The 25,691-nt window shown below is 37.8% G+C and overlaps 1 protein-coding gene across 4 annotated transcripts in view; it reads left to right on the forward strand.

The window, feature by feature from the left end:
• LOC118747280 (titin homolog) overlaps positions 1–25,691 on the forward strand; it is a 202,163-nt gene that overhangs the window by 90,764 nt on the left and 85,708 nt on the right. For all 4 annotated transcript variants that reach the window (XM_036481281.1, XM_036481280.1, XM_036481282.1 and 1 more), the window contains 5 exons: positions 2,691–2,813; positions 2,901–4,208; positions 4,272–4,613; positions 22,159–22,335; positions 22,469–23,269. In XM_036481281.1, the coding sequence (XP_036337174.1) occupies positions 2,691–2,813; positions 2,901–4,208; positions 4,272–4,613; positions 22,159–22,335; positions 22,469–23,269 (2,751 nt within the window). The remainder of the gene's footprint in view (positions 1–2,690; positions 2,814–2,900; positions 4,209–4,271; positions 4,614–22,158; positions 22,336–22,468; positions 23,270–25,691) is intronic.

The following is a 25,691-nucleotide window of genomic DNA, read 5'->3' on the forward strand; positions in this document are numbered from 1 at the left end:
AAATACTAATGCATGAAAATCCTAACCTCAAAAAAATCACCCGTTAGACTTCTCCTATCCAGCCATTCCGCATCATTGATGGTGTTTTCTTCAGTTAGCCATTTGTTTTGGCCACTTTGTCGTTGCCAGTACTCGTATTTATACTACTTGCGACTGACTCTTCGTCTCACTCATTTAACTTAAACAACAAACTTGCTTTTTGCACGTCATTTCTTTACGTAGAAATGTACATTTGTATGAATTTTCCCTGTCGCCTGCAATGAAGGTCATTGTTGTCCAATTATGGCGCATTCGCATCCGTTACTTTGTTTATGATTCGTCGTAGAGAATTCCTATTTTCTTACACATTTGGCTAGTTTGCTACGAAGTGTTGCCGTGTGTGTGGTGTGCTTTTTAAGCTGATAAAAAGTAAGCGTAGATGCGCAGAGATCATTGCCGCTAGAAGATGCTATAAAAATTTATGGCAACTATTCAAAACAACCAAAAGCAGTAAACGTTAGTTGCTGTGTTGTTACTGAGATAATTTGAAAATTAAATGATATTTGGTAGAATGCGAATGACTACGAAACTTGAAAAATTACTTTCAAGATACCAAAACGTATATAAAGCTCTACCCAGAATTGCAGCAGACGACGGTAAAGCGGTCGTCGGTTCACCGCTGTCAAAATTAGATCTCACAAAGGCATATGGAATGGCTCATAATTGCGGCGGCAGCGTTTTTACCGCCGACGTTTGTCGGTTGAATCCAATTTATTTATATTTTTACCGCCCGGCGGGGACCGAACAATGTTGATTGAGTGCTGATTGTAGTAGTTTTTATTATTTTCACAAGTTTGGCAATGTTGTCATCCATTTTTATTTCCAGCAAATCTACATATGTATGTATGTACGCACGTACCGAAAAATTTTTAATTGTAATGATAATTTTCAAATGAAAATGACAACTGACGGAAGCTGTCGTGCGCCGCAATTGTGTTTACTCTGACGGATTTCATTCACTTACCGTTGACCGCTTTGCCGTCGTCCGCTGTAATTCGGAGTTGACCTTAAGCATTACAAAAATACAGAATTTAAAGTACAATTTACATGTGCACTTATAGAGGGCAATTTAAATAAAAACTAGTTTCACTTCCCCAAATAATTACTGGAGGTTGCCCAAAAAACGATATGTGATTCAGATTTGGCTACGTTAATGTTGCAGTCAGTCCAAACGACATTATCACTTAGACCCTGAGGGTCCATTTTGATACCACTGTGAAGCATAGAAACCTCGTTGTCTGTATTTAATGGAACCATTTTAAAGCTATTATGAAGCGTAGAACTGCTTTAATCCTTCACCGTATAGTTGCGAGAGAGATAGAAAGACTTGCTCTTAGCTAAAGCTGGGTAACTGGAAAAGATATGATCGACGGTTTCTTCATCTTCCTCATCTCTGCAACTTCTACAAAATTCATGGAAGAATACTCCTAATATCGAAGAGTACCTACCAAATAGCCAATGACTGGTTAAATAGGTCATGGTCTTCGAAATGTCCTCCTATTGGAGGCTGAGAAGTTCTTCTGTTTTATTATCAATTTGCGGCCATATTAGCGTAGCTGTTCTACAAATGCCCTAATCTAACGATGACCAATTGGCCTCTTGGATAATACTATTTCTAATAATTAATTTGCAGGTTGCCATAGGTATGCCAATTGTACTTCTGTTCTCACACAGTGGAAGGTTGATACCTTTCCGGCTAGCCGGAGCCCATATGAGGCTAACTTTAGCACCGTCGCTAATATCATTTAGGGCTGCCAGGCATTCCTGTGCAACCTTTGAACTTAGCATTGCAGCATTCATTGATTTGATGGTCGCCTGACTATCACAGAAGATATTAATCGTTGTCTTCGTCACGCCGTGTGTATTAAGGAGTGATCTTTCTCCACGCATATCCCTCCACAGGGTGGGAGGGAGAATGGAAGTCTCTGGAATAGAGGTCCAAAAACATCTTCACGGACGTTTCGAAGCTTAACGGGAGAGTTGGATGAGGTGTCTACTGTGAGCAACTCTCAGTAAAGCTTATGCTTAAACTGCCGCATTTCTGCAGCGTCTTTCAGGCAGAACTGGCGCTATAAAAGAGGCAGGCGATTGGCTACGAACTAACGTTTTGCCGACTAGGAGGTTAAATATCTGCCCTGATTGCCAAGTGGCGCTGGGATCGCAAATGGTACAATCGAAACTGGTCGGGTAATGCTTGGCCTCTTTCTCAATCGCCTCGGAATAAATACCTCCAAATGCATTGTCATTGCCTACTGTTATTAGGCATTAGGTTTATCGGCAATGGATTTAGACCTCATATATGTACAGTCTTCTGAATTATGTATATGCTATCTATTTCTCATATTTAGCGACATTTTCATCACGACGAGTCGACTCGTGTCAGTTTTTATTGCCTTTAATTCACTAGCATTTTGAAGCGTTTCTGAATTTTCTAATCTTTATCAATACTGGTCATAAAAAATTTTGTGCTTTGTTGTTCGGCATACATAATTTTATTTGTAGCATCCACACTCTCCTAACCCCACTTCTTTTGCACCGAATCCTCTTCAATCTCCACGTATTCCTCCTGACCTCAAAATTGTACGATTAAAACATTTCAAACCTCAGTGTACTCACGACTATAAACTCCACATACAAAATCTTTCTTTCAGAGTCCGGACAAATTATATATTAAGGTAGTAGAATTAGAGCCAAAGATCACAACACTAGGCACGAATCTTGATGAGTCCGTACGCTTGCAGAGGGATCACGATGAGACTCTTAGAAATATACAGGTACGCCATGAATTCGGAAGACAAACTTAATCTTACACATACATATTTGTTCTGCTCGCCCTTCTTTTCTTCTTTGTTTCCTCTTAGAACCTACCCGGCCCAATGGACGAATTCGTGCAAAAAGCGGACAAACTGCTCGCTAGCAAGCGCATCAGTTCGGAACTAGTCAATGCCATGGCCGATACGCTAAATATTATTTGGCAAGATATCCTGCACCTCCTGCACGACCGTCAACATATACTCCACCTTGCCACACAATTTCACGAAAAGATGGTGCAGTGTCAGCGTCGCATGGATCAGTTGGAAGTCGCCTGCATCGACACAATGCTGCCTATCGAAGTGGCGGCTGTGCAAGAGTTCCTGAACAAATTCAAACAGCTGCGCATCGATATGCTCACCGCGGTTATGGCAGCGCTCAAAGATGGCAATGAGCTGTTGTCACAGCTAAAAGAACTCGTCGACCTCGAATCGTTAGACACGCGGCCCGAACATATCAAACGAGATGCCACACGCGCCGTTCATCAAGTGCAACAGTGGCTGGAAGCGTTACACGATAGACGCAATGCGCTGGAGAGCGCGTGGCAGACGCGCAAAACACAGCTAGAACACTGCCTTACATTAGCGCTGCTCGGCCGTGAGCTAGACGAGGTAGAGACGGCATTACGACAGCAGCGCAACGAAATCGACAGCCTCTTTAGTTTGGGCGAGTGCGAGCATACGGCGAATAATGCGCTGCACAACTATCGCGAATGGAAACAAGTGGCGCTACAACTGCGAGATCGCGCACTCAAAATCACACGCGCCAAAGAGAAACTGCAGGCGTCGGGTACTTTTACTGGTGATGAGGCTTGTGCGCGCGCATACAATGTCTTGAGTGCGTGCACGGAACACCTGGACCTGGTAGATCAACGTGAACATTGGCTGCAGCAATCGCGTGATTTCTTCGCCAAAGCCGAGAATACGTTGAGCGTGTTGGAGAAACTTGAAGTGGAGTTGGCGAATGTGCGACTGCCACCAAATTCGCCAGAAAGTTTTGCAATGTACGCCAAGGTGGCGCGTGATGTACGCAGCTTCACCGAGGAGCCACTGCGACTCGGCTATAGTATACTGGACGAGGTGGGGCGCACGCAACCGGAGACGCAAGGTGTGAAGCGAGTGCTTGACGAGATCGAAAACCGTAAAACCTATATCGAAAGCGTATGTTCGACGAGCAACGAGGATCATCAGCGTGTACAGAGAGCGCTTTCGGACTTTCTCGCCCAATACAATGATTTACTCAATTGGTTGATGTCTTCGGGGCAATTGTATTTGCAGCAGCATGTCGATATGGGTAGCACGCTACAACAGAGCAAACAATTTTTGCTGCAGCACCACGAGCTCATGCAGGATCTGGAGGTGAGTTTAATCACTTACACACCTGGCAATTTTAAACTAAATGAAAATATTTTATGATTTCAGATCAAGGGGGAACTAATAAATCTTCTGCTCGAATCCATTAAGGCGCATCTAGAATCGTTGAGTCCGCAGCAACGTTACGATGTAGACTCGAAGGCTGAGGCGCTTCACAAGCATTGGATTGAGCTTAAAGATTTGGTGCTGAAACGTGTCGATTGCGTTTCATTGCTAATTGAATTTTTCGAGAAAGCGAATGAGCTCGCTAGTCAGCTGGATAATTTGGATAAACAGCTAAAACAGACGCCAGACGAGCAGAAGCTACAGTTCCTGCAGGAAAATTGGAAACATATACGTGACGATTATGCTGATTTAAAGAGTTTTGGAATGCGATTTGTCAACATGAAAGTGTGTATATCCTTTTTTTAATAGTAGTTATTTATTATTTAAGTAAAATAGGTATACTTATGTATAATTAGGTTTGTTTATCCTTAAGTATGTGAAAGTAATTCTCCGGTCTAAATGCACACATATGTAATATTAGAGGATTCACAAGGCGTCTTTAGGATCATAATGTCTTAAGGTATCCGCACACTTTAGCTATTCCGTCGGAACAAATCTGAACCGCATAAATGTCTCATTGCGTTTTTATAACTTATAGTAGGCCTTGTTGTATTTTTCGGTGCTACAGATTCGCACAAGCGGGGTATGCCTTAAAAATTTTTTCAACGTTAAAATGGTTCTAGGGGATTTGTATGTACACTACCGGGATAGAATATATACAGGGTGTCCTAGACCACCCGTCCGAAATATTCCGTTATTTAAAATGGAGTGAAATGTTCCTTTGAAAAATGCACTTCCAAGAAAAAAGTTTCAAACGAAAGTTACGTATTTTTATCCTCAGAATTCGAATTCGTAGTAAAACCATGTATGTCTAATTAAAAACAAAAATCAAAAATTCATTTCCGGTCGAAACTAGAAGTTGGTGATGCCACCAAAAGATAGAGCGTCCCTAATTTGGTAGGTAATATTTATGCCTTTTTCAATAAAAAAAACTTTTCCCTCCATTTTGGAGGGGCGGAGGGGTGGTTTAGGACACGCTCTTGTTGCACCCTGTGAATCCCCTACATATGTATGTGTATAATCAGATGCATGCTCAATTTAAGATTTTGCTTGTTTTATTCGCAACTTAATTTATATCACTTAGCTACAAAATTTATACTAACTGCTTAAATAATTAATTTTGTTTGAAAAATCACTTTATATTTATACATAAATAATTACATACATATAACATAATTTGAAAAAATTGCATGAAAAAGGAAACTTTCAACGGCGCGTTTGCACTAAAGCTAAGTAAACGAATATTTTCTACTATGGGTAGACGAACACTTTTCGTCTAAAAAATTTACTCCAGGATAATTTGAACTTAATGAAATGTTATCCCAGTTATCTTTTGAATTATTCCGTATACAGTGGCGAAAATATAAATAGGGGAGAGAAATTTAAGCATTCTTTCGCTAGTTAGTTAGACACCGAGACTTGTAAGATCTTTTGCATATCTTAAAGAGAGAGTCCACAACACAGTGTGACCACGATACCGCCGACTTCCCTTATGGATCCTAAAAGGGTCTTGGTAGGTGAATTTTTTATAACGATCGTCTGTAATCAGTCAGGTCTATTTTCTAAAATTATATCGTGTCTACTAACCCAACACTAACTACGTTCAGTGTGCTCTCGAAGTGAACCAACTATGACCACGAAATGGTTCAGGTCCCGAAAAGGCAGTTAGCGATCATTCTCGGGCCAGCTCGTCGGCGACCTCAATGTCTTCGAATTCACAACAGCCGGGTACCAGCACAGTGTTACCGTGATTTTGGCATTTGAAGCATGTCAATGCAGTCTCCAACCAGCTTGGATTTCGTAGTCCAGTTTGAAACCTTTTCAAAGATTAATTTTGCGCAGTTTTAAATTGTGGGAATTGCAAGTTTGGTGCTAGGTTCAAAAATGCCTTTGCCTGCTCTTTTATCCAGCCTTGAACCGTCTGTGTACCAATGTACGTATCAGGGTCAAGGACAGGGATCCCATTTGCCTAATCTTCGCGATCGCGGATTATCACTGGAACTTTCTGCCATAGCATTTCGCTTTCGAAAATTTATTTTTTATTGTTCCTTTTTATGAAAGTGTAGCTTGTTATCTAACGAAAATCATGTAAGTCAAAATTTTAAACTTTGTACAAAAATTAGTAAAATTCTACTAAGTTACATTAAAATTTTGAGCAATATAATTAGATTTCTTTGGAGCATTCTAGGTAAGCAGTTTTGTAGCCAAATCAATTTTATTATAACGGATCGAAAATTGTTTGCAATTTTCTTTTTTTGAACGTGTTGCTCATTCTCTCCATACAAAAAAATTTTCCAACATACTTTGTATGGAGGAAACTGCGTAAACAAATAATTGCCAAAAAATCAACGGCAAATCCTTGGTACTTCAATCTTGCACTTTGTTTTACTAAAATTGAATGAACTACAAAACTGCATACCTAAAAAATCTACCGTTGCAACAACTAACGTTCTAAAATAAATATATAAATACAGGGTGCCACAATGACGATAATGACTCTTGCGATATTATATTATTTGATAAACCAAGATCCATTAACAGCGTCAAAGCCCCTACAGAGCCAAAGTAATAGTTTCAGAAGTATCTGTGAGTTTCCTTTTTTTTGTGAAAGTCGAGCACTCGTCTATAGATTTTTTTGGTCTGCCTCTATTTTGATCAGTTGACTTGCGAGGCTTTTCTTCGTCAAGTAAACTAATTTTCGCTAGCCAATTTTCTCTACACAATCACCGCGCAACAAATGGTTTTTATTTTGGTGTAAATAAAATTCACTTTCCTTGTTATGTCTCCGTCTTCTTCTTCCATATTGTGTATTTTGCTAGTCCATAAAAGCCGCAACGAAGTCCCTTTCAGCCTTCCTAGCTCTAAACACCTCACGTATATACATAGGAGTTTTCTAGAGACATTATTACAATTTTTCAACTCGTATAAATGGCTAGAAAATAAATTGTAAATGTTATTTTAAAGTTCTATTTACTAAAAATGATAGCTTTACTTTTTAATGTCCGAAAACGTCTGTTGCAAAACATATAACATTCTCATCCCATATGAGTAACTCATACGCCATTAACGTACATTCGATCTTAATTTTTCCGTTATAAATGGTAGATCCAATATGAATAGCCCATTAAGAATTTTTAAGATCTTAAAACCGCTTTGAGTTAAGCAATCCCGAAAACCCGAGTCTCAAGGTGCGAGCAAAAATGTTGAATTTTGAAATAATCGTCCTCCATTTTCGATCAATCAGCCATTTTGATATTTTAAAATCTGACAACAGATTTGTATTCAGCGATCCCAAAAATGATTAAAACAGTATCCTTTCATTTAATATGTAAGGTTTTGTAAATTTTATTAATGGGCAAGTTCAGAAGGCGCAGCAGTTGAGCGCAACCGTTGCTAAAAAAGTCAGTGGTCGTAATGTGTCTTCTGAACGGCTTGATACATTAGCTGTCAAATTCAAAACACACAACATGTTGTCTCAAATGATCAGAAAAATATTACGATCATCTAACACGCAACTGTTCAGTTGATCAGAAGTACAAAACAACGCGTTCATAAGGTGCAATCGCAACAGTTGCTGAGCTGTTGCGCCTTCTGAACGTGCCCAATGATATTATTGGTCGGCTCGTAAATTTCCAAAATGGCCACACTGTTTTTAAAAAAGTAAAAGTGTACAAACATTTTCAGCCCTTGAACATTTATTAATTTTTGGATATACATACATAAATATTAGACTGCATCACCAAAAAAAAAAAACAAAATGCGGTTTTCCGCCGGGATTACAAAATTTATTATGTTTTAAGATGTTCACCAAAATATTTCGGAAAAATATTAAGATTTAAGCTAGCTGGACCGATTTGAAAATACCTCCAAAAATGGAGTTATTTATGAATAAAAATAGTTTCTTAAAGAACTTTTTGAAAAAAGTCCCCTCAGATGACAAAACAGACGGAATCGTAGTAATGAAATTTTTGATGCTATTTTTTTTTACTTTTGCAAAGATTGATTTATGAAAAAACTGGGCCAAAACTATTCTGATTTACCCTTATGGGATCTCGGTAGAAAGATATTTTCCCACTATTTTTATTTATGACATTATTGACAAGTTCTGTATGAGCATATACTGGACACACTGTACGAAGCATTAATAAACTTTCAATTTTGTAGATGCGTAAATAATATTAAAAATCCGTTTTCAAAATTTGTATTGGTACATCTGTGCCTAGGATGTCATAGAAGGGTTAAAGGATAGAAACTTAATTTATGCATATGTCTTTTGAATAATATGGAGTAAACTCTACACCAACTACCAAGTAAAGCTTTTGCATTGTAATGAGCCAATTATAGATCTACATTTACGCGGAATGATTTATAAAAGAAGCAAACTTTTGACTAATTAAACTAAGCAACAACGTGAAAAGAGTATAATGAGTGGTATGTAGCCTGAGTGCTGTTTTCTGCATGCGTTGTTTACATTTTAGTTCCAACAAAAATAAAAGAGGATGTGCGTATCTTTATCCATAGAAGGGTTAAAAGTAGGTTTAGATAAGTGGCTCTCTATGGAATGTAAGAATATCACAGAAATTGCTTCAAGCTGTTAAATCAACCAAAATTTACAAACTCATGCAGCCAATTCTTCGCAGAATGCGGTTTATCAAAAAGCTGTACTCTTTTACTAACCAGTCGAAAAGGAATAGTACTTGGAGGTTCCATAATTTTCAATTAAACTTCAGTATGCATCAGTATTATACGCCACTTATAAATTTTTTTGTCGCAGGAGATATTTTGTTAACATTTTGACACAAACAATTATGGAGATGTAAATCACAGTTGGTGCTAATTTAATGGCTTACCACGCATTTTCATTTCGCAGCGGGCACTTACCGGCTTAGTAGTTTGTTCGGCGCGTGGACAATTTAATCGCTCAATGGCAAAAATAGTTTGAAATATCAAAGTACCACGCTCCAACTAATCACTTTCTCGTAATCGATTATTAAATAAAATATGGGTTGTCCACACTTGCTTGGTTATCAGGTTATCTGGTTAAGTGGTTGTATTTTTTATTCAGTTTACAACAATAACACACACTGGCGAATAATAATTTTTAACCAGGTAACCTGATAACCAGGCAAGTGTGAACAACCCAATCATTTTTTGCTGTATGAAATATGTACAGGAAATTTTGTTACTCATACGCCGTGTATTTCCGTATTTGGTCAAAAAAAAAAAAAGAATCGATAATGCGAAAGTGATTAGTCACAGCTTCGTACTTCCACCTCAAATTATTTTCACAATTACTTTTTCTACAAAACGATATTTTCTCCATTTCGTTACGATTAAATATTTTTTGCCGTTGGGAGATTAAACCGTCAATTTCACAAAAATTATTTGCGTTAAAAATTTTATTAGTAACAAATTTAATAAAATGTTTAATAATCTCTATTGTATTGGAATTAATTTCAAGTACACCTTTATTTTCCAAAATAGTCGCAGCATGCAACCGCAAATTTGTTCTATAATTTTTCTACATAAAATCAATTTGTTCACGCCATGTTTTTGCACCACTGCGCGGTGCTATAATCATCAATTACATTATTGAGCTAATTATAAACTTTTGATTTGTCTGAAATAAGGCCAGCTATTTCTAACAGATTTTAACGCACTAAATTCGAATTTTAACACAGAATTTCTTTGTCACAACTTCTTCTTCTTATTTGACGCTATAACCGCCTAAGCGATTTTGGTCGAGTTCAACAATGCACGCTAGTCGTTTCTCTTCTGTGCCAACTGACGCCAATTGGAAATGCCAAGTGGAGCCAAGTCCTTCTCCACTTCGTCTTTTCCATTGGAGTGGGGGCCTCCTCTACTAACACCTGTGGGTTGCGAGTTGAATACTTTTAGAGCTGGAGCGTCGGTGCGCATTCGAACGACATGGCCAAGCCAGCGTTGTTGTTGTAAAGCTCATGCAACTCATCGTTCCATCGTCTGCGGTACTCACCGTCGCCCACGCATAAAGGCCCGTAAATATTCTGCAATATCTTTCTCTCGAATACTCCAAGTGCCGCTTCATTGGATGTTGTCGTTGACCATGCTTCCGCGCCATATACCAGCACGGGCATGATGAGTGATTTTCGTACGCCGAGATAGGACCTTAATGCTTAATTACCTACTCAGTCTAAAGTAGCATTTGTTGTCAAGAGTGCTACTTCTTGGATTTCTATGTTGACATTATTATTGATGTTAATGCTGGTTCCCAAGAAAACGAAATTCTCTCGGAATTATAACCGTGAACAGTGGCGTGGATTCCAAAGCACGAATGCTCTGACTGTTTTTTTTTTGATGATAGGATATCCTCGTTGACCACCAGAAGCAGAACAGGCTTAGTGGTTTTTGTTACCGATGATATCGATGTCATCGGCATATGCCAGCAATTGCATACTCTTATAGTAAATTGTTCACAATTGGTTCAGTTTTGTAGAGCTTAGTATTATCTTCTCCAACATCAGATTAAGGAAATCAGATGAAAGGGACTCTCCCCCTCTGTAGCCCCGTTTGGTAGCAAACGGCTCGGAGAGGTCTTTCCCAATTCTGATGGAGCTGATCGTATTGCTCAACGTCATTTTACATAGCCACATCAGTTTCCCGGGGATACCGAATTCAGACATTATGGCGAATAGGCAACTCCTCTTACTGCTGTCGAAAGCGGCTTTGAAATCCGCAAATAAGTAGATGGTGAAGGTCTATCCTTTCTCGCCGGTATTTTCCCATATTTGGCGTATTGCGTATTCCTGGTCTAAGGTGGATTTGCCATGTTTAAAGCTGATCGGTATGACCTTATATCCGATAATTAGAAGGCTCATCCCCGCGCGTATGGCGGGGTCGTCTTTCTTGTGGATTGGGCAGAGCATGCACTAGAGTTGGATTTTTTAGTTCACCTTAAAGATTAGTTCACTTCTAGTTCGTTCAGCTTAATGAACTAGCTCTTCTGAGTCTTAGTTCGTTCATCTTATTGAACTATAGTTCACCTAATTTCACTAGTTCGGTAGTAGTAGCTCAGTTACAGAACAACAAAAATGTATTTTTTATGACATATACATAACTACATATAAAAGATTGAATTAATCTCTAAATTAAAAAACAATTTTTCTACTAGTCGATCGTCCTTTTCTATAACGACACAATTCAGTCATCTTCAATCATTCGCATTTCTCTAAAATCACGAAAGGATGTTTGGCTTTCACATGGTGATTAAAATTTCCATGAGAGCTATCAACAGTACTTATGGAAACTCGGCAGTGCCTGCATTTCATTTTATTTTCTTAAATTTTGCCTTCGAAATGCCATCAAATTTCGCTTCGCTTTGGCATCTGAAAGCCTTTTGTTAAACAAAAAATCCGAACAACTCAACTCAAGTATGGGAAATTGAATGAAATAAAATTTCTATTTAGCGCGAATTCCGATCAGTTGTTTCTTTATGTCCTTACAACGAAAAACGAGATGTCATAAAATTGTTAAAATTATATTTCCATTTTGATTGGAGTGTTCAGTTCAATATAATGAACGATCTAATGAACTAGTTCAATTAAAAGAGTTGGCTCTCTCTCATTTAGTTCGAAAGTTCCCCAATCCTAGCATTCACCTTATCCACTCATCACCACCGTCCTTGGATAGGTAAGCTTGTAGGCCGTGAGGTGCTGCAGCTTTGTTTTTCTTTGTTCTGGTTCTTCTTCTCCACTTCTGTCAGTACTTTTACCATGAAATAGGGTGGAAAATATTCCCGATCCTCCCTGGTCTTTAAACCAATAGTAAGTCGATAAACGTTGCGGACATTTTTATTATCGTACATCATTTCGAGCTCATTTACTCACTATCTATTTCAACATCTCTCTTTTTATTACGCAAAAATTCTAGGATTTCCTCTCAGCCTCCCTATATCGATCCCACATAGAACGCACGGCACCCGATCGCTACGTGGCTCCTTAGACGGTATAATTTTTAAATACAATGGAATGACATTGACATCCCTGTATGTTGTGGTTGTTTTTTAAACATTGAGCTTTCCCTGTGTCGTACATTTTTAGCTGAAGAGTGGCGTGCAACAAGTAGTGGTTTGAGTCGCTGTTTGGTCCTCGAATCATACGAACATCCAAACCATTTCAAGCGTGTCTTCGATATATGTACATAGCACGAAAAAATCGATTTGGTTTCTTGGCTTTCGATTTGGAGAAGCCACTTGGGTAGCTTGATGGATCTTATTTTACTTGAACCTAAGGTTCTATATAATCACCCGGCGAAAAATATCCCTTCCTTGCCTATCGGAAATCGAGAAACGCTGATGGAAGAGATCTTTGGATACTTTGTCCTTCTCTGTCATCAGAGATCTCTCTTACCACCATTCCAAACCCGAGTTTGCGCTACTTAACATGATAGCCGTCGTAGACGTCGCAAAGCACCAGACAGTTTTTGTCTTTCCCGTCCAACGGAATTTTTGGATGGCGATGATGTCGGATTTTGTCCTTACGATGACATCAACCAGCCGGGCAGAGGCACCCGTGCCATTAAGTGTCCGGCCATTCCAGTTGCATGTTCTCAAATCGTAGTCCTTTAAATGTTTGCCGTGGCCCTCGTCAAAAGAAAATTGTCTCATCCGTGGACCACGGATCGTGTTTTTTACGTGGCAGGTTCCAAACTCAGCGCACAACTATAAGCTGCACCAAACCGTTCGGCGACTTAGTCACCGCTGCTGCTGCCTAAGCTGTATTCTTGCTGTCGGTCTGCTTGCCGCCTTATCGCCTCAATTTGCCGCAATTTCTGCTGTATTTTTCTAACGGCGTTACATACTGCATTCCAGATGTTCTGGTCCTCCAGCATCTCGACTATTATATTTTTGGCGTTTGAAGTTTTCCCTACTACTGCACTAATTGTGGATCGCTCTTCTTCGAAACGAACGCATGTGAATACGGCGTGGTTTGCGTCTTCCTTGACATCGCATGTGGGGCACTTGTCTGAATGTTTTCCATGCAAAACAAACGATTGAATAGACGCTTTTGGAACGTTCGCCCAACCGCTGATTACTGGGCCTTACAAAGGATAGATCAATGCTTCGGGAAGCAAACAAATTTACTTAGAAAGAAAGTTGCACCAATTTTTTCAATATCATTAAAGTGTATCTTATCCCAAGTAACTTCGTTATTTGAATTTATGCTTGTTTGTATTTTAATTCCAAATATACGTAGTTTGCATAAACAATATATCTTTATTAACCATTTCGTTCTCGATATCCCCGATATTCAATATATCGATATTATTTTTAGTAGATATAGAGGTATCGGATATTGTGAGTTTAGAATATCGCGATATCGATATACCGAATTTTCATTGCCGATACGCATCCCTAGCGTCTAGTGTTAATCACCCTTTTTGGAAGCCGAATTGGTACGGAGACAATCCGCCCTCTTCCTCTGTGAAGACTACTAGCCGAGCTACGATAATTTTCTCCAAAAGCTTTCACCTACAGACAGAGACACAAGTTTAGGGTGTGGGCAAATACATGCGGATGTTTATATATGCAAGTTCAAATTCAAAAAATCGTTCAGTTCAAAAAATTCTCACAGTGTACAATGAAGTAAAAAGCGTGCGAAGAGTAGTGTGTCATGAAGACAGCAAAAGCACTTGCTACATTCAACTCATTTGTAATTAATTTCAATATGACAGGAAAATTAATTTCACTTAGAAACCATATCTGACATGTTGGCCAAACATAAGTATATTTTGAACAGAACGTACTCACATAATTAAGCGCTTTCCCAGCAATTAAAATTGGTAGTGGAAGGAAAAATTGGTGCAAGAGCTCTGTTGGCAATACGTTTTGTGATTCAGTATTAAAAAGTAGATTTCACTTCGAGGATATTTTTTTTTTGCACTTAAATATAACTGTAAAATTTACTAGTACTTTAGTTTATTCAACGTGAGGATAATCCAGTGTAGGTTAAACCACTTTGACGTCGGCTCCCTACACCAAATCACCGAAAACGTCCTCGCCTTGATATCCACCCTAAGCCCACACTTGAGGTTGGTCTGATGGTAATTAGTTTCTGGATTAGTGATCAAAATGAATCACTTTTTTGTATGAGCAGAATCAAATTATAAACTTGCTCACGTACATATGAATATATGTATGTATATACGCAAGTGTTACAAGCATTTTAAAATCATACACAGCCAAATTAATGGGTGTTCCACTTCACGCTCTTTAAAAATAAGAGAGTGAAAATGAATTCGGAGAAATGTACATACATATATAGATATTTATGTATGTATGTATTTACAAACATATGCACGCTTACAAATTGTGAAAGTAAACAATTATGCCGAGAAATTGCAGCATTGCACTGCACGGAGGATGAAGCTATTCAAAGAGTTTCACTGAGTTGAAGAGATTTAACCACTTCGAGACGCATGCAAACGCACTCGCTGAATCTGTACAAGAATATATTTATAGGAAAATGAAGAAACATGTACATACATATGAACAAACGCAAAAACATTTTAACTTTCTATAGACACAGCAGCAATAAAAGTGTTTCTAAAAATAAGCACAATCCTGTAGAGTAGCCTTTAACTTCACATCGGGCCACAGACGTCTGGATGAATGTGTTGAAATGCGGGAAAATGCTTGCGAAACTGAGCGAATTGGTTTTTACATTGACGGGCTTGTGCAGCAGATACATATGTACATTAGGGTGCTCCAAAATAAGTCAAGTCGGAATTTTAATGCTCTCACCCCCTAGGATTGTTCTATATCAGAAAAAATATAGCTCTATTTTTTATTTTGAAATCAAAAATAGTTAGAGGTCAGTCAAAGCGCTCAAAGTTTTCCAAGTGTTTTATATGAAAAAAAATCTTCGTAGCAGTGGTGTAGAATTCTTGAAACAAAATCTTCGTAGCAGTGGTGTAGAATTCTTGAAACACAATATTTTTCGAGCGGAAAACTCTGTTTTTCTTCAGGAGACTGCCAATAACAATACTCGATTGTTTATTTAAAAATTTTTTAATACTAAATATTTTGTATTTATCCCCCCAATGCATTTTCTGGCATTTTCTGGCTGTTTTCGGCGGACCTATTATAAAATATAGGTACTATGAAAAAATGCTTAAATAAATATTTGCGTATTATTATTGGGAATCTCCTGAAAAAAACCAGAGTTTTCCGCGCGAAAAATATTTATTTTCAAGAATTCTATACCATTTCTACAAAAAGTAGTTTTTTCCCCATAAAAAATACATGGAAAACTTTAAGCGCCTTGAGCGACCTCTAAATATATATATATATATATTTTTTTTTTTTTTCAAAATAAAAAAAGGTATATTTTTCGGTATAGAACAACCCTTGGGGGTGAGAGCATAAAAATTCCGACTTTAATTATTCAGATGCTTTTTGGACCACCCTAATGTACATACATATATGCGATTGTAAATTAATTCCAAGAATATTACCAATGTATGCAAATACGAAAGTATTTTGTACAATACTATATTGTGTACACTGTTGCTTTTACAATCTTAAATGGTTCATCCAGAAATAGTTCTAGGGGCAATGGAAATAAATTTCCTGCAACGTAAACATTCTTATAGCGATATTTTCTAGGGCTCCAGGGTGTGTTTATACCTACCGCCGTGTACATACATATATAATTCTGGAGTCTATCCCCCATTTCTTACTAATGGAGGGTACAACACCCTTTCATTTGGATTTCTCATCTAGACCCTTATCTAATACACATACAATAGGGGTTTTCCTGCAGAAATTATTTCGTTATATCTTTGTAATAAATCGGTCAATTGGTTGGTTGGTAGAAGCATCGCCTGAGTACATTCCCAGCACCCAGTTAGTGCTGAAAGCACCATTTTGATACGCTTTCTCTGGGACGCTTGATTTTATCTGCTTTCATGATTCCTTGGGTTCGTCAAACCATTTGGATTTCCCGATGAATCTATTTAGGTTCATAATGGTGAATTTGGAAATTTCCCCAAGATTTTGGATGGAAAAACTCCCGAGTGTGTTCTGCCTTATTCGTGATAATGCTATGCACTCGAAAAGATAGCGTAGGACCGTTTCTTTACTTTCCTCAAGTTTACAGCTACGGCACCGAGGGTTGTACGGAAGGCCCATTTTAGCTGCACGTTCACCAATGAGCCAATGTCCCGTTATCGTGGCGCGACGTCTTGAGAAGTTCTTCTGTCTTTGGCTTGTCATAATGCGGCCATATGTTCCTTGCGGTTTGCAGGTTCGAAGGTTGTTCCAACGTGTATCAGCCCTGCGTGTAAATTGCAGATGCAGTTCACTTTTGATAAGTCCAAGTGGACAATTTATTCTATCTGGTTCGGGTTTATCAAAAGATGCTCCGACCTTAGCCTACTAATCTGCCCTCTCATTTCCGTGTATGTTCCTATGACCGGGAACCCAGATGAGAGTGAACTCGGCCGCCGAGCTTAACGCACATTTGCAATCTCTGACTGTTTTGGATTTTTTTACCGGGGAGGAAAGTGTCAGTAGTACCGCTTGACTTTCTGAGAAAATGTATGATTTTCGTACTCAAACGCAGTTCCTCTCTATTGCTTTACAGGTCCCTTCGATGTCCAGTACTTCCGCTTGGAAGATGCTAGCAAAGTTATATAATCGAGACTAGGGGGACATTCAGCGTTTCAGAGAACACCCCCGCACCCACACCGCAGTCCATTTTGGACCCGTCAGGATAGATTTTAGTAGAATTCTCCTCGACTATCCTGCCCCTACTCCAATCCCATCTTGAAAGAAACTTCACCTGCAAGTTTTTCCTGAAATCTGTCTGATTATATACCTCAATCTGATTGTTTCCCTGATTCGTTAAGCTTGTCAAGAGTATTACTATGACCGTGCCGCAGCGCCCTTCAGCAGGCTGACTCTTGGAAGACAATGTTAGAGTCGTTCTATTAAGGGAGGGAAGCCCGAATTGTGGTATTTTTGTTTTCTTGGTAAACTCAGACCGATACTTTATCGCCAATGTTCTCAACGTTTTCGGAGAAGATTATCGGCAGCTACTTTCCGCGGTAACAGTGAGAATCCCACCACCCTGTTTCGGTGTTATGACTACCCGCCGTTTAGAATTCGTTCGATAAATGCGGTCTATTTGCCAATTATTCTCCGATTTGTGGGTGATTGTTTTGCTAACTAGCTCAATCAATGGAAAAAATTAATATATCGATAAATGTCAAAATGAGCATTCAATCCAAACTGTTATTATACAATAAGAGGCTCGATATTTTTCAGCCAAAAATTTATAATATGTAATACGCAAATTGGTGGCCTACAGTTTAAGGGAGATTTATATTCTGAATTCCAAAATGTAAAAATACAAAGCGTCCGTTTCTTTAATTCCTAAAGTATTGAATATTCAAGGCAGAAATACACTCTGAGGTTTGCCACTGACTGCCGAGGGGCGATCGCTGTTATAAAAAACTTTGTATAATTATAATTTACTATACATATTGCTCGGGCCAGGGATAGAACCAACGTCCTACGGAGTTGTACTACGTACCTCGAATCACTTAACTACAGCGGCCCCAATGTAATAATTTAAATGAATAAAAATAAATAGCTATCAATCGAAACGCATTTAAAATGGCTTTTTCTCCAAACTACATGTAGAAGGGTTGTCACCTGTTTAAAAATTCAAAATCAACTTAGGTTAAGGAAATTAGGTAATTAATTAATTAATTATTTTTTTTTTATTAAAAAGGCAATAATCTTCGAAAGTATTAGTCCTACATAATTTGGTATATAGACCTTTCTTGTAGAGAATCGAAGGTAGCTAAGAAACAATTTTTTTTAGTACTTGAACTTTGATGGACTTGGGCGAGCCTAGGATATTGACCAACAATTTTCACATTTCACACAGATTTTTTTTAGAGCATAATGAACCATATTTTTGCTATTATCAATCAAAATTCTAAAAAAAAAAACGGATTTTCACCCCACGCTAATGCTCATGAATTCCCATATTTTACTCTAGAAGTATTGTGTACATATAATAATCAAACAATTGGTTAAGTAACCTAAGAACATTTCAAGTTTAGATTATCTAAAAAAATATTACAGGCTTTAGTTGTCAAAGCAACGGTAGCCTTTTATAAAAATCATCAATATTTTTGCCCGTTTCACAGCAATCCAGTAGCGCATTTCAAGGCCATTGAGCACCCTGTGTTGGTTGCAGTAACAAATTGAAAGTTGGTATAAATATTACAAATATCGAAAGGAAAAAACTAAGGGGGTGCACCGTTTTCTAGGATGAAAATTTTTTTCCCCATAGAAAAAATGGACCACTATAATTTACACACATGCTCACCCACACTTTAACGAATACAAAACGCTAACACGAAGATATTATTTATTTTGGCGGTTTCACAAAATATTCAAGTTTATTAACTATTTGACAAGTATTTGCATAAACATACATACGTACTTAAATGCATAATAAAAAAAAACGGAAGTTTTACTCGTATGTATGCATGTATGTGAATGTATGTATTATTTAATTAGTACAAGTTTCGGAAAAGTCAACAACATTCGTAAAATTGAACAGCTGCTCTTTCGTCTGTCCTCTATTTAAAATATTGCAGAACACATATATATGTATGTACATACATATATAAAAGTGTATACATACATACATATGTATTGTATATAAATTCTATAGAATAAGGCCATGAATAAATAAATATATGCAAAAGATAATCGGTAAATCGGTATTCGCCATCGCCAACGCGTAAAGGTCCGTAAATCTTTCGCAGAATCTTTCTCTCGAAAACTCCAAGAGCCGCTTTATCGGATGTTTTCATTGTCCATGCCTCCACGCCATACACCAGCACAGGCATGATGAGTGACTTATAGAGTGTGATCTTTGTACGACGAGAGAGGACTTTACTTCTCAATCGCCTACTAAGTCCAAAGTAGCACTTGATGGCAAGAGTGATGCTCCATTGGATTTCAAAGCTGATATTATTATTGGTGTTACTGCTGGTTCCCAAATAATACGAAGTCGTCTACTTTTTCAAACCTGTAACTATATAAATTTTAATTAGGATTAGTGATTGAAGAGTTGCATAGCGCTCCAAAATACTTGCTCAATGATATACTTATTTAACTGTATAAGTACTATCACACCAGAAAATAGGGTGAAAAGAATTTAGTTGCGTCAACCAGGGCGGCCAAGAGAAAATACAGGCCCGGTAATTAATATGTTCGCTTTCAGATTCATTCCTTACTTAAATTCCAATAAAAACTGAGTCTAGATTGCAACTGGTAACAAGATTTGTTTCTGGAGTGTAGGTATAAATAAAGGTAAGCTTTAATCTAAATATGTAAACAATAAGGTTCTTCTACTAACAGCTTCTGAGTATGCTATATAATTTCTAAATTGAATAATTTTATATTATGGAGCATACAATTTTGAAATAGTATTTACTCTAGGACCCGATTTTCCAGTGGATACACGCCTTTTATTCGGCAGTTCATTTCAGTACAAAAATTTAAAGCTAAGTAAGCTAACAATCAAACCGGACTGGTCTCAATAAAACATCAAAGCTTAATAACTTCCAAATATTGTGGAAGTTCCTCTTTTATTGGTCTGAAATAATTTTAGTCTGCAAAATCTCCCCTAACTCTCCCAAAGCAATCGGCAGGATAGAAAATCCTTATGCGATCGTCCTGTTTTTTTGCTTAAATCGAAAACCTATTCATAAAAATTGTAGCCATGAATAGCATAAAGGTTAGGTCAGACTGTGCCAGTAGCTGTGAAACAGAGTTCACTGGGATTACTACTATTACTACTACCATACTGATTTTCTAGCGAATCCCAGCAGACCTTCAAATTGAGTTTAACCTAAGCTCTCCAAAAAGTGGTTTCCAGAAATTTTAGGTGCTTTTTCCGGAGTTCGAAGCCATTGCAATGAAAGTGTTGTCCGGATTCTATCTCTCTTCCACTTCTGCAGCTTCCTAGTGTGCCGTTATTATACTTGTGGGAAGCCTAAAGTTTGGCTCTTAGAGCCATTGGAAGCTCCAGGTTCCTCATTCATCAAACCGTGGATAGAGTGAACTGCTCTTGCATTTTATATTTACTACTTTCTACTCGGTAGAACGGCCAAGTATGGGCCAGACGCGCGACTGTGAGCCGGTCCTAAGGGGAACAATTGCTTTTGGATTTTTTTCGGCAGGATTAGATATACAGTCTGCATCCCGTTCAGGTTCTAGTTCGTATCGCATACAATCCATATATGGGATAGATAAATTAACCTCATCTTTATCTGACCACTAGCTAGTTGTTTGTGATATCGCTTTTCACTGGTCGCTGTTCGGAATCTATTCAAATTTTTTATTATTTGTTTGGTTTTACTTAATAATGGAGGGTCCAAGCTATTATGTAACTTAAACTCACTTCAATTATAGTATTTGGTGCTGTGGTTTGAATTTTAATGGATAGGATTCGGATATGCCAGCCACTCTCTTGTCGGTCCCACTAGATTCGTATTAATTCACCTCAATAGAGAAATTTCTTATTGCAACAAACAAAAATTTTTCTTTCTATAAACATAAAATACAAATCTAAACTATCAATTAACTCTGCCTATCCGCACTGCATAAAAAATTAACAAAAAAAAAGAAATAACAAATTGCTTGGTCCATAAAAATAATGAATACACCATTTTTATCACTGTAATAAATTATGACCCTATGAAAGCTAATCGAGTATTCATATGCATCTGCCGATTAATGCTTGTTGTATTTGTAAGTATAAATCCATGTATGTGCCACCACAGCCCCATCACTCCCAGCTGAGCAGCTAAAGGTGCAGTTTCCCTTTTGCTTTGATTTCGGAGATTTTATTTAGAAGCGGCACGCGTCTTCGGCGTTTTGAGAACACGCATGGCTATACCACTTAAAAGCACAACAACAAATAGCTAACTTTTAACAGAAATACATATGTATACATTGTATTTATAAACATATAAAAGTACAGGGAAAAGAAAAACAAAATTAGTAGCAAAATATACTTATAATACATTTATATGTATATTAGGGTGCATTACTCCTTATAAACAAAAAAAAACTGGTACAGTTTTTTCATCGGAAATATAAAATATATTATATTTTGGCAACCAAATTCATAAAAAATAAAGAAGACTTCAACTGCTTTATAAATCGAAAAATTGTACCTATTTTAATTTTTTTATGAATAAGTCCATATGAATTTCGCCAAAATATTTAGAAAAAATATCAAATTTACGTGAGCTGGACCCATTATGAAAATACCTCCAAAAATCGATTTTTGAATAATAAAATTAGTTTTTAGCAAGAGTTTTTATAACAAATCATCTCAGATGCTAAAAGAGTTTAAGCTCAAAAGGTCTGCATAAAGATGTTTAAAAATTATATCAACGGAATTAAAAAAATAAAATTTTTGTAGGTGTTTTCAAATCGATCTAGCTCACCTTAATGTATTTCCGAAATATTTGGGCGGAGGTCTTAAAATATAATACAAACTTTTTGTTGTGATGCACCCTAATGTGTGTATATGTTTATATACTGTTGTTTGTATGTATAAATAGAAGTATTAAAAAAGGAAAATAAGCGAAAATCTTTAACAGCAACATTTCTTCTATTTCTGTCATTTCAACACAAAACGATGTATCTCTCCGTTCGACGTTGGGTCCACACGCATACAACCTTCCATACGTTACACGCCCGCCGAACCATGCTCACACATACTGGCACTCGCACTTTCATATGTATATGTAGATTGTGGATCCGTATCTCGAGACGAAATCCTCAGTGCAGGCAGTCGAAGATATCCTCAACGGTTTCAGTAAGCGTCAAGTCGATGTAACAACCAGTCTAGACAATTGGACTACGCAAATTGCGGAGAAACGTGAAGTTGAAATCATACTGGAGAAAATCATGAGTGACAATGAGGAGGTGAGTGGTATATAAAAATTTAAAATAAATTCAATAAGCTGTGAATTTTGTTGTTGTTTGACCATTTAACATATTTGTTCCCATACAAATTACTCATTTTCCATAATTTTTTTTGCATCACATTTCTCCGCAGACTGCCACGAAGACAACCCAAGTGGATACACAACTGTATCCGGTTTTCACTTCATCATCCGTTGATGCGCGCCAACTGCATGCAATCACCAACGAAAAGCTGATGCATGTCCTGCAGGACATCGACAAGGCACAAGATGAGCTACAACATCGCATACATACCACGCTCGGCATACAAACGAAGAATTCCGAATCATTGCAGAAAATCGAACAGGTCATTAGTAATTTGCGTTCATTGAAATCCAAATTGGAAGGCATACGCTACGATTATAAAACGTTGCTGGAGAATATCCTGAAATTCTTGACAGAGATCAGCGAACTGCGCCGCAACATCGATGACTTTTTCGCCAAACAACAGCAGCAGCAACTGCAACTGCAACAGCAACAGCAACAATTTGGTGGCGGCGGTGAGGTGGCGGACATTGAACGCACCATAATCGAACACGAGAAATTCCGTGATGCTTGCATGGATAAATTTAGATCGTTAATCACACAATCCGAGCTGCTGATCGATCGAGTGCGTGCACTGGAACCGCCGGGTGCACGCGAAATCGACACCGATCGCATTCTCAAGTTGCTGGAGAATTTGCGCATTCATTTCGAGGCGAGCAACAGTGAGAGAATGTCGCATCTGGAGCGACTCGGCAAGCTGGAACAATTCAAAACGGATCTGGGCGATATCAATCGCAGTCTGGATAGTGTCAGCAAACAATTGAACGAGATCAATGGACAAAGTGTTGACAGCTTGGCGGCTGCGAAGACCACTTCGTTGGCGTTCGAGTATTTTGAGCGAACCATTGAGGTGAGTTGGTACATACATATGTACATACCTAGTTATATATGTATGTACGTACGTGAGGGCTGGTCGAGCATAGTGGGCAGTGTACACAACGTATGAACAATTGGAAAGACAAGTGAATTAGAGTACGGTATTCTTTTTGGTGTATAAAAGTGTTTCGATGTTGTGGTGAATATTTGGTGTGAGTTGAAATGTGGAGCAGGTGCTTTATGCATCGCCGGATGTTTTGTTGTTTGGTTTTGTGTTTCTGTTTTTTTTTTTTAAATAGACGTTCTTTGTTTCGTGCTCAATCAACAACTTGTGCAGCTTTTTAATAAACAACAGTACCCTTAGAAATTTTAATTTCTGCGAACACTTTTTTTTATTTAATTAAAACAAGTGGTAAGCAGTCCGCGCTTCCACTCCGCAGGGCCTAGTAAAAATAAACCGAGCTGATTCTGTCATATTTTCCAAATAATTAAAAAAAAAAATCAGCTAGGGCTCCGGAAAAATATTTTAAGAAAACAGCTTGGATTTTAATGCCTTAATGAAGTTTCAAATGTGCTTATTTGAAAAAAAAGAGTGGTCTTCAACTGCGCTAAATAAATATTGAGACCTGAACTTTCCAGTACTTTTCCTGAACAATTGAAGAAACTTCTTGGTGCAATATGTTAAAAGAATTTTTGAGCAAAAACAGTACGGAAGCAAATTTTTTTCGGGGAAAAGCTTCTTCATTGTACTATCCAAACAAATTTGAAGTAATTTCAATTTGTTATAGGTGTAATAATCATACAAAATTTTGGAGTTTTTGCTCAAAATTGCGAAATCTTTTAATAGTGATAATTTTTTTTTCTCTGATTGTGCGTTTTTGGTAATTTTTGGATGTTTTTTGTATTAAAGCTGTACTAAATATTTGTCGCATCGCAAAAATAATGTCAAATTCGTATTCCTCGCAGCAAACGATCCTCGAAAACGAATTTTCAGGTCCATCGAAAATCTTAAAATTTCGCTCAAGAACCGGTCCCACCCGATATTACTCGATTAAATGGTTTAACCTAGAAAAATGACTACCACTAAATTCAGCGTACGCGAATTGACTTTACTAGGTAGGTGTTAGAAGTGCGCAAACCTTGAAAATGAAAAACAGCTTCCCATAAAAATACAATCGCCGTTCAGAGTCGACATAAAACTGTAGCTACACCCCTTTGTGCCACAACATTAAAGCGACAAATCGAAAGAGAAGCTCGGCCAAACACTAACAAATGGTGTAAGCGCCGATCTTCTATTATTATTACATCACGTAGAGATTGAGGTGTTGACTTAAAACACCGAATGTGTTCAAATCCCACCACATGCAATCTATAGTACAAATTTCTACTCTTTAAAGCCGAATTAATATCGGGAATAATTGTTAATAACATTATCCTTGTAATGTGAGTTTATGACATTCGATACGATACTAGGGTTCTGGTACTCGATTCTAAATAATATCTTTTTAAAACTATGGAGTAGAAAACATCGGTATCGAATGTCAAAAGTATCGATATGGTATCTTATCGTATCGAAATTCGTGTCTCTAGTACCCGTCAACAGCGATTCTCTAAAATCTGCAGCAGATCGTAGATGAAAACAAGCCAAACTAGCGGTAAAATAGCTCAAATTTGTAAGGTACAACTACGTAATTTCCTCTGGCTAAGTTGGCATAGTTGATTCAGCCATTGAGCTTATTTAGCGAGTTTACGGTTGCCTATTTTTTCTTCACTCATCTTAACAACTGTCTTTAGAGCTGATTCTACAAATATACCTTTGCAATAGGTATGTTGATTTGATGACAAACGCTTCTCGCTTCTTAGATGTAGTTAAATTAGTTCAAACGTTTTAAAGAAAAACGAGGCAGTCTTCGCTCGCCCCGCCTGAAGTCCTTAGGCAATACGGGGCTATGCCAGCCATATGAAGTAAACTTAACCATCCTTCAGGTATTCGGAATATATGTAGCTCTTACTTAAGGTGCTCGCATACACAGGAGACCGCCAATGGAACCACATATATGCAGGCTGATCATTTAAAGCAGGCGATGTTCATTCAGATTTTTTTAAATTTCTACCTATATGACCTGCTGATTTCAAGCGGTTACGGCTCTGCTCGGGATATGAGCATTAAGAAGTATATTGAATAACTCCACAATGCACATCGCCCACTTTCTCCGTGCATACTTTAGATACCCATAGAAGAGTGGAATTCCTAGATAGAATTCGGAATTCGTGGCTACCCTCCACGTTTTCGCAGAAGTGCACTTAGCTTTCCTTATCTCAGATTTATAGATCTCAAGTTCAAACTTATAACGGGTGATTTTTTAAGAGCTTGATAACTTTTTTTTTAAAAAAAACGCATAAAATCGGTTCATCATCATCGGTTCTTTATTTGAAACGTTAGATTGGTCCATGAC

This window comes from Rhagoletis pomonella, unplaced genomic scaffold (genome assembly GCF_013731165.1).
Source record: "Rhagoletis pomonella isolate Grant_MI unplaced genomic scaffold, Rhpom_1.0 Rhpom_scaffold_00011, whole genome shotgun sequence".
Taxonomy (NCBI): domain Eukaryota; kingdom Metazoa; phylum Arthropoda; class Insecta; order Diptera; family Tephritidae; genus Rhagoletis; species Rhagoletis pomonella.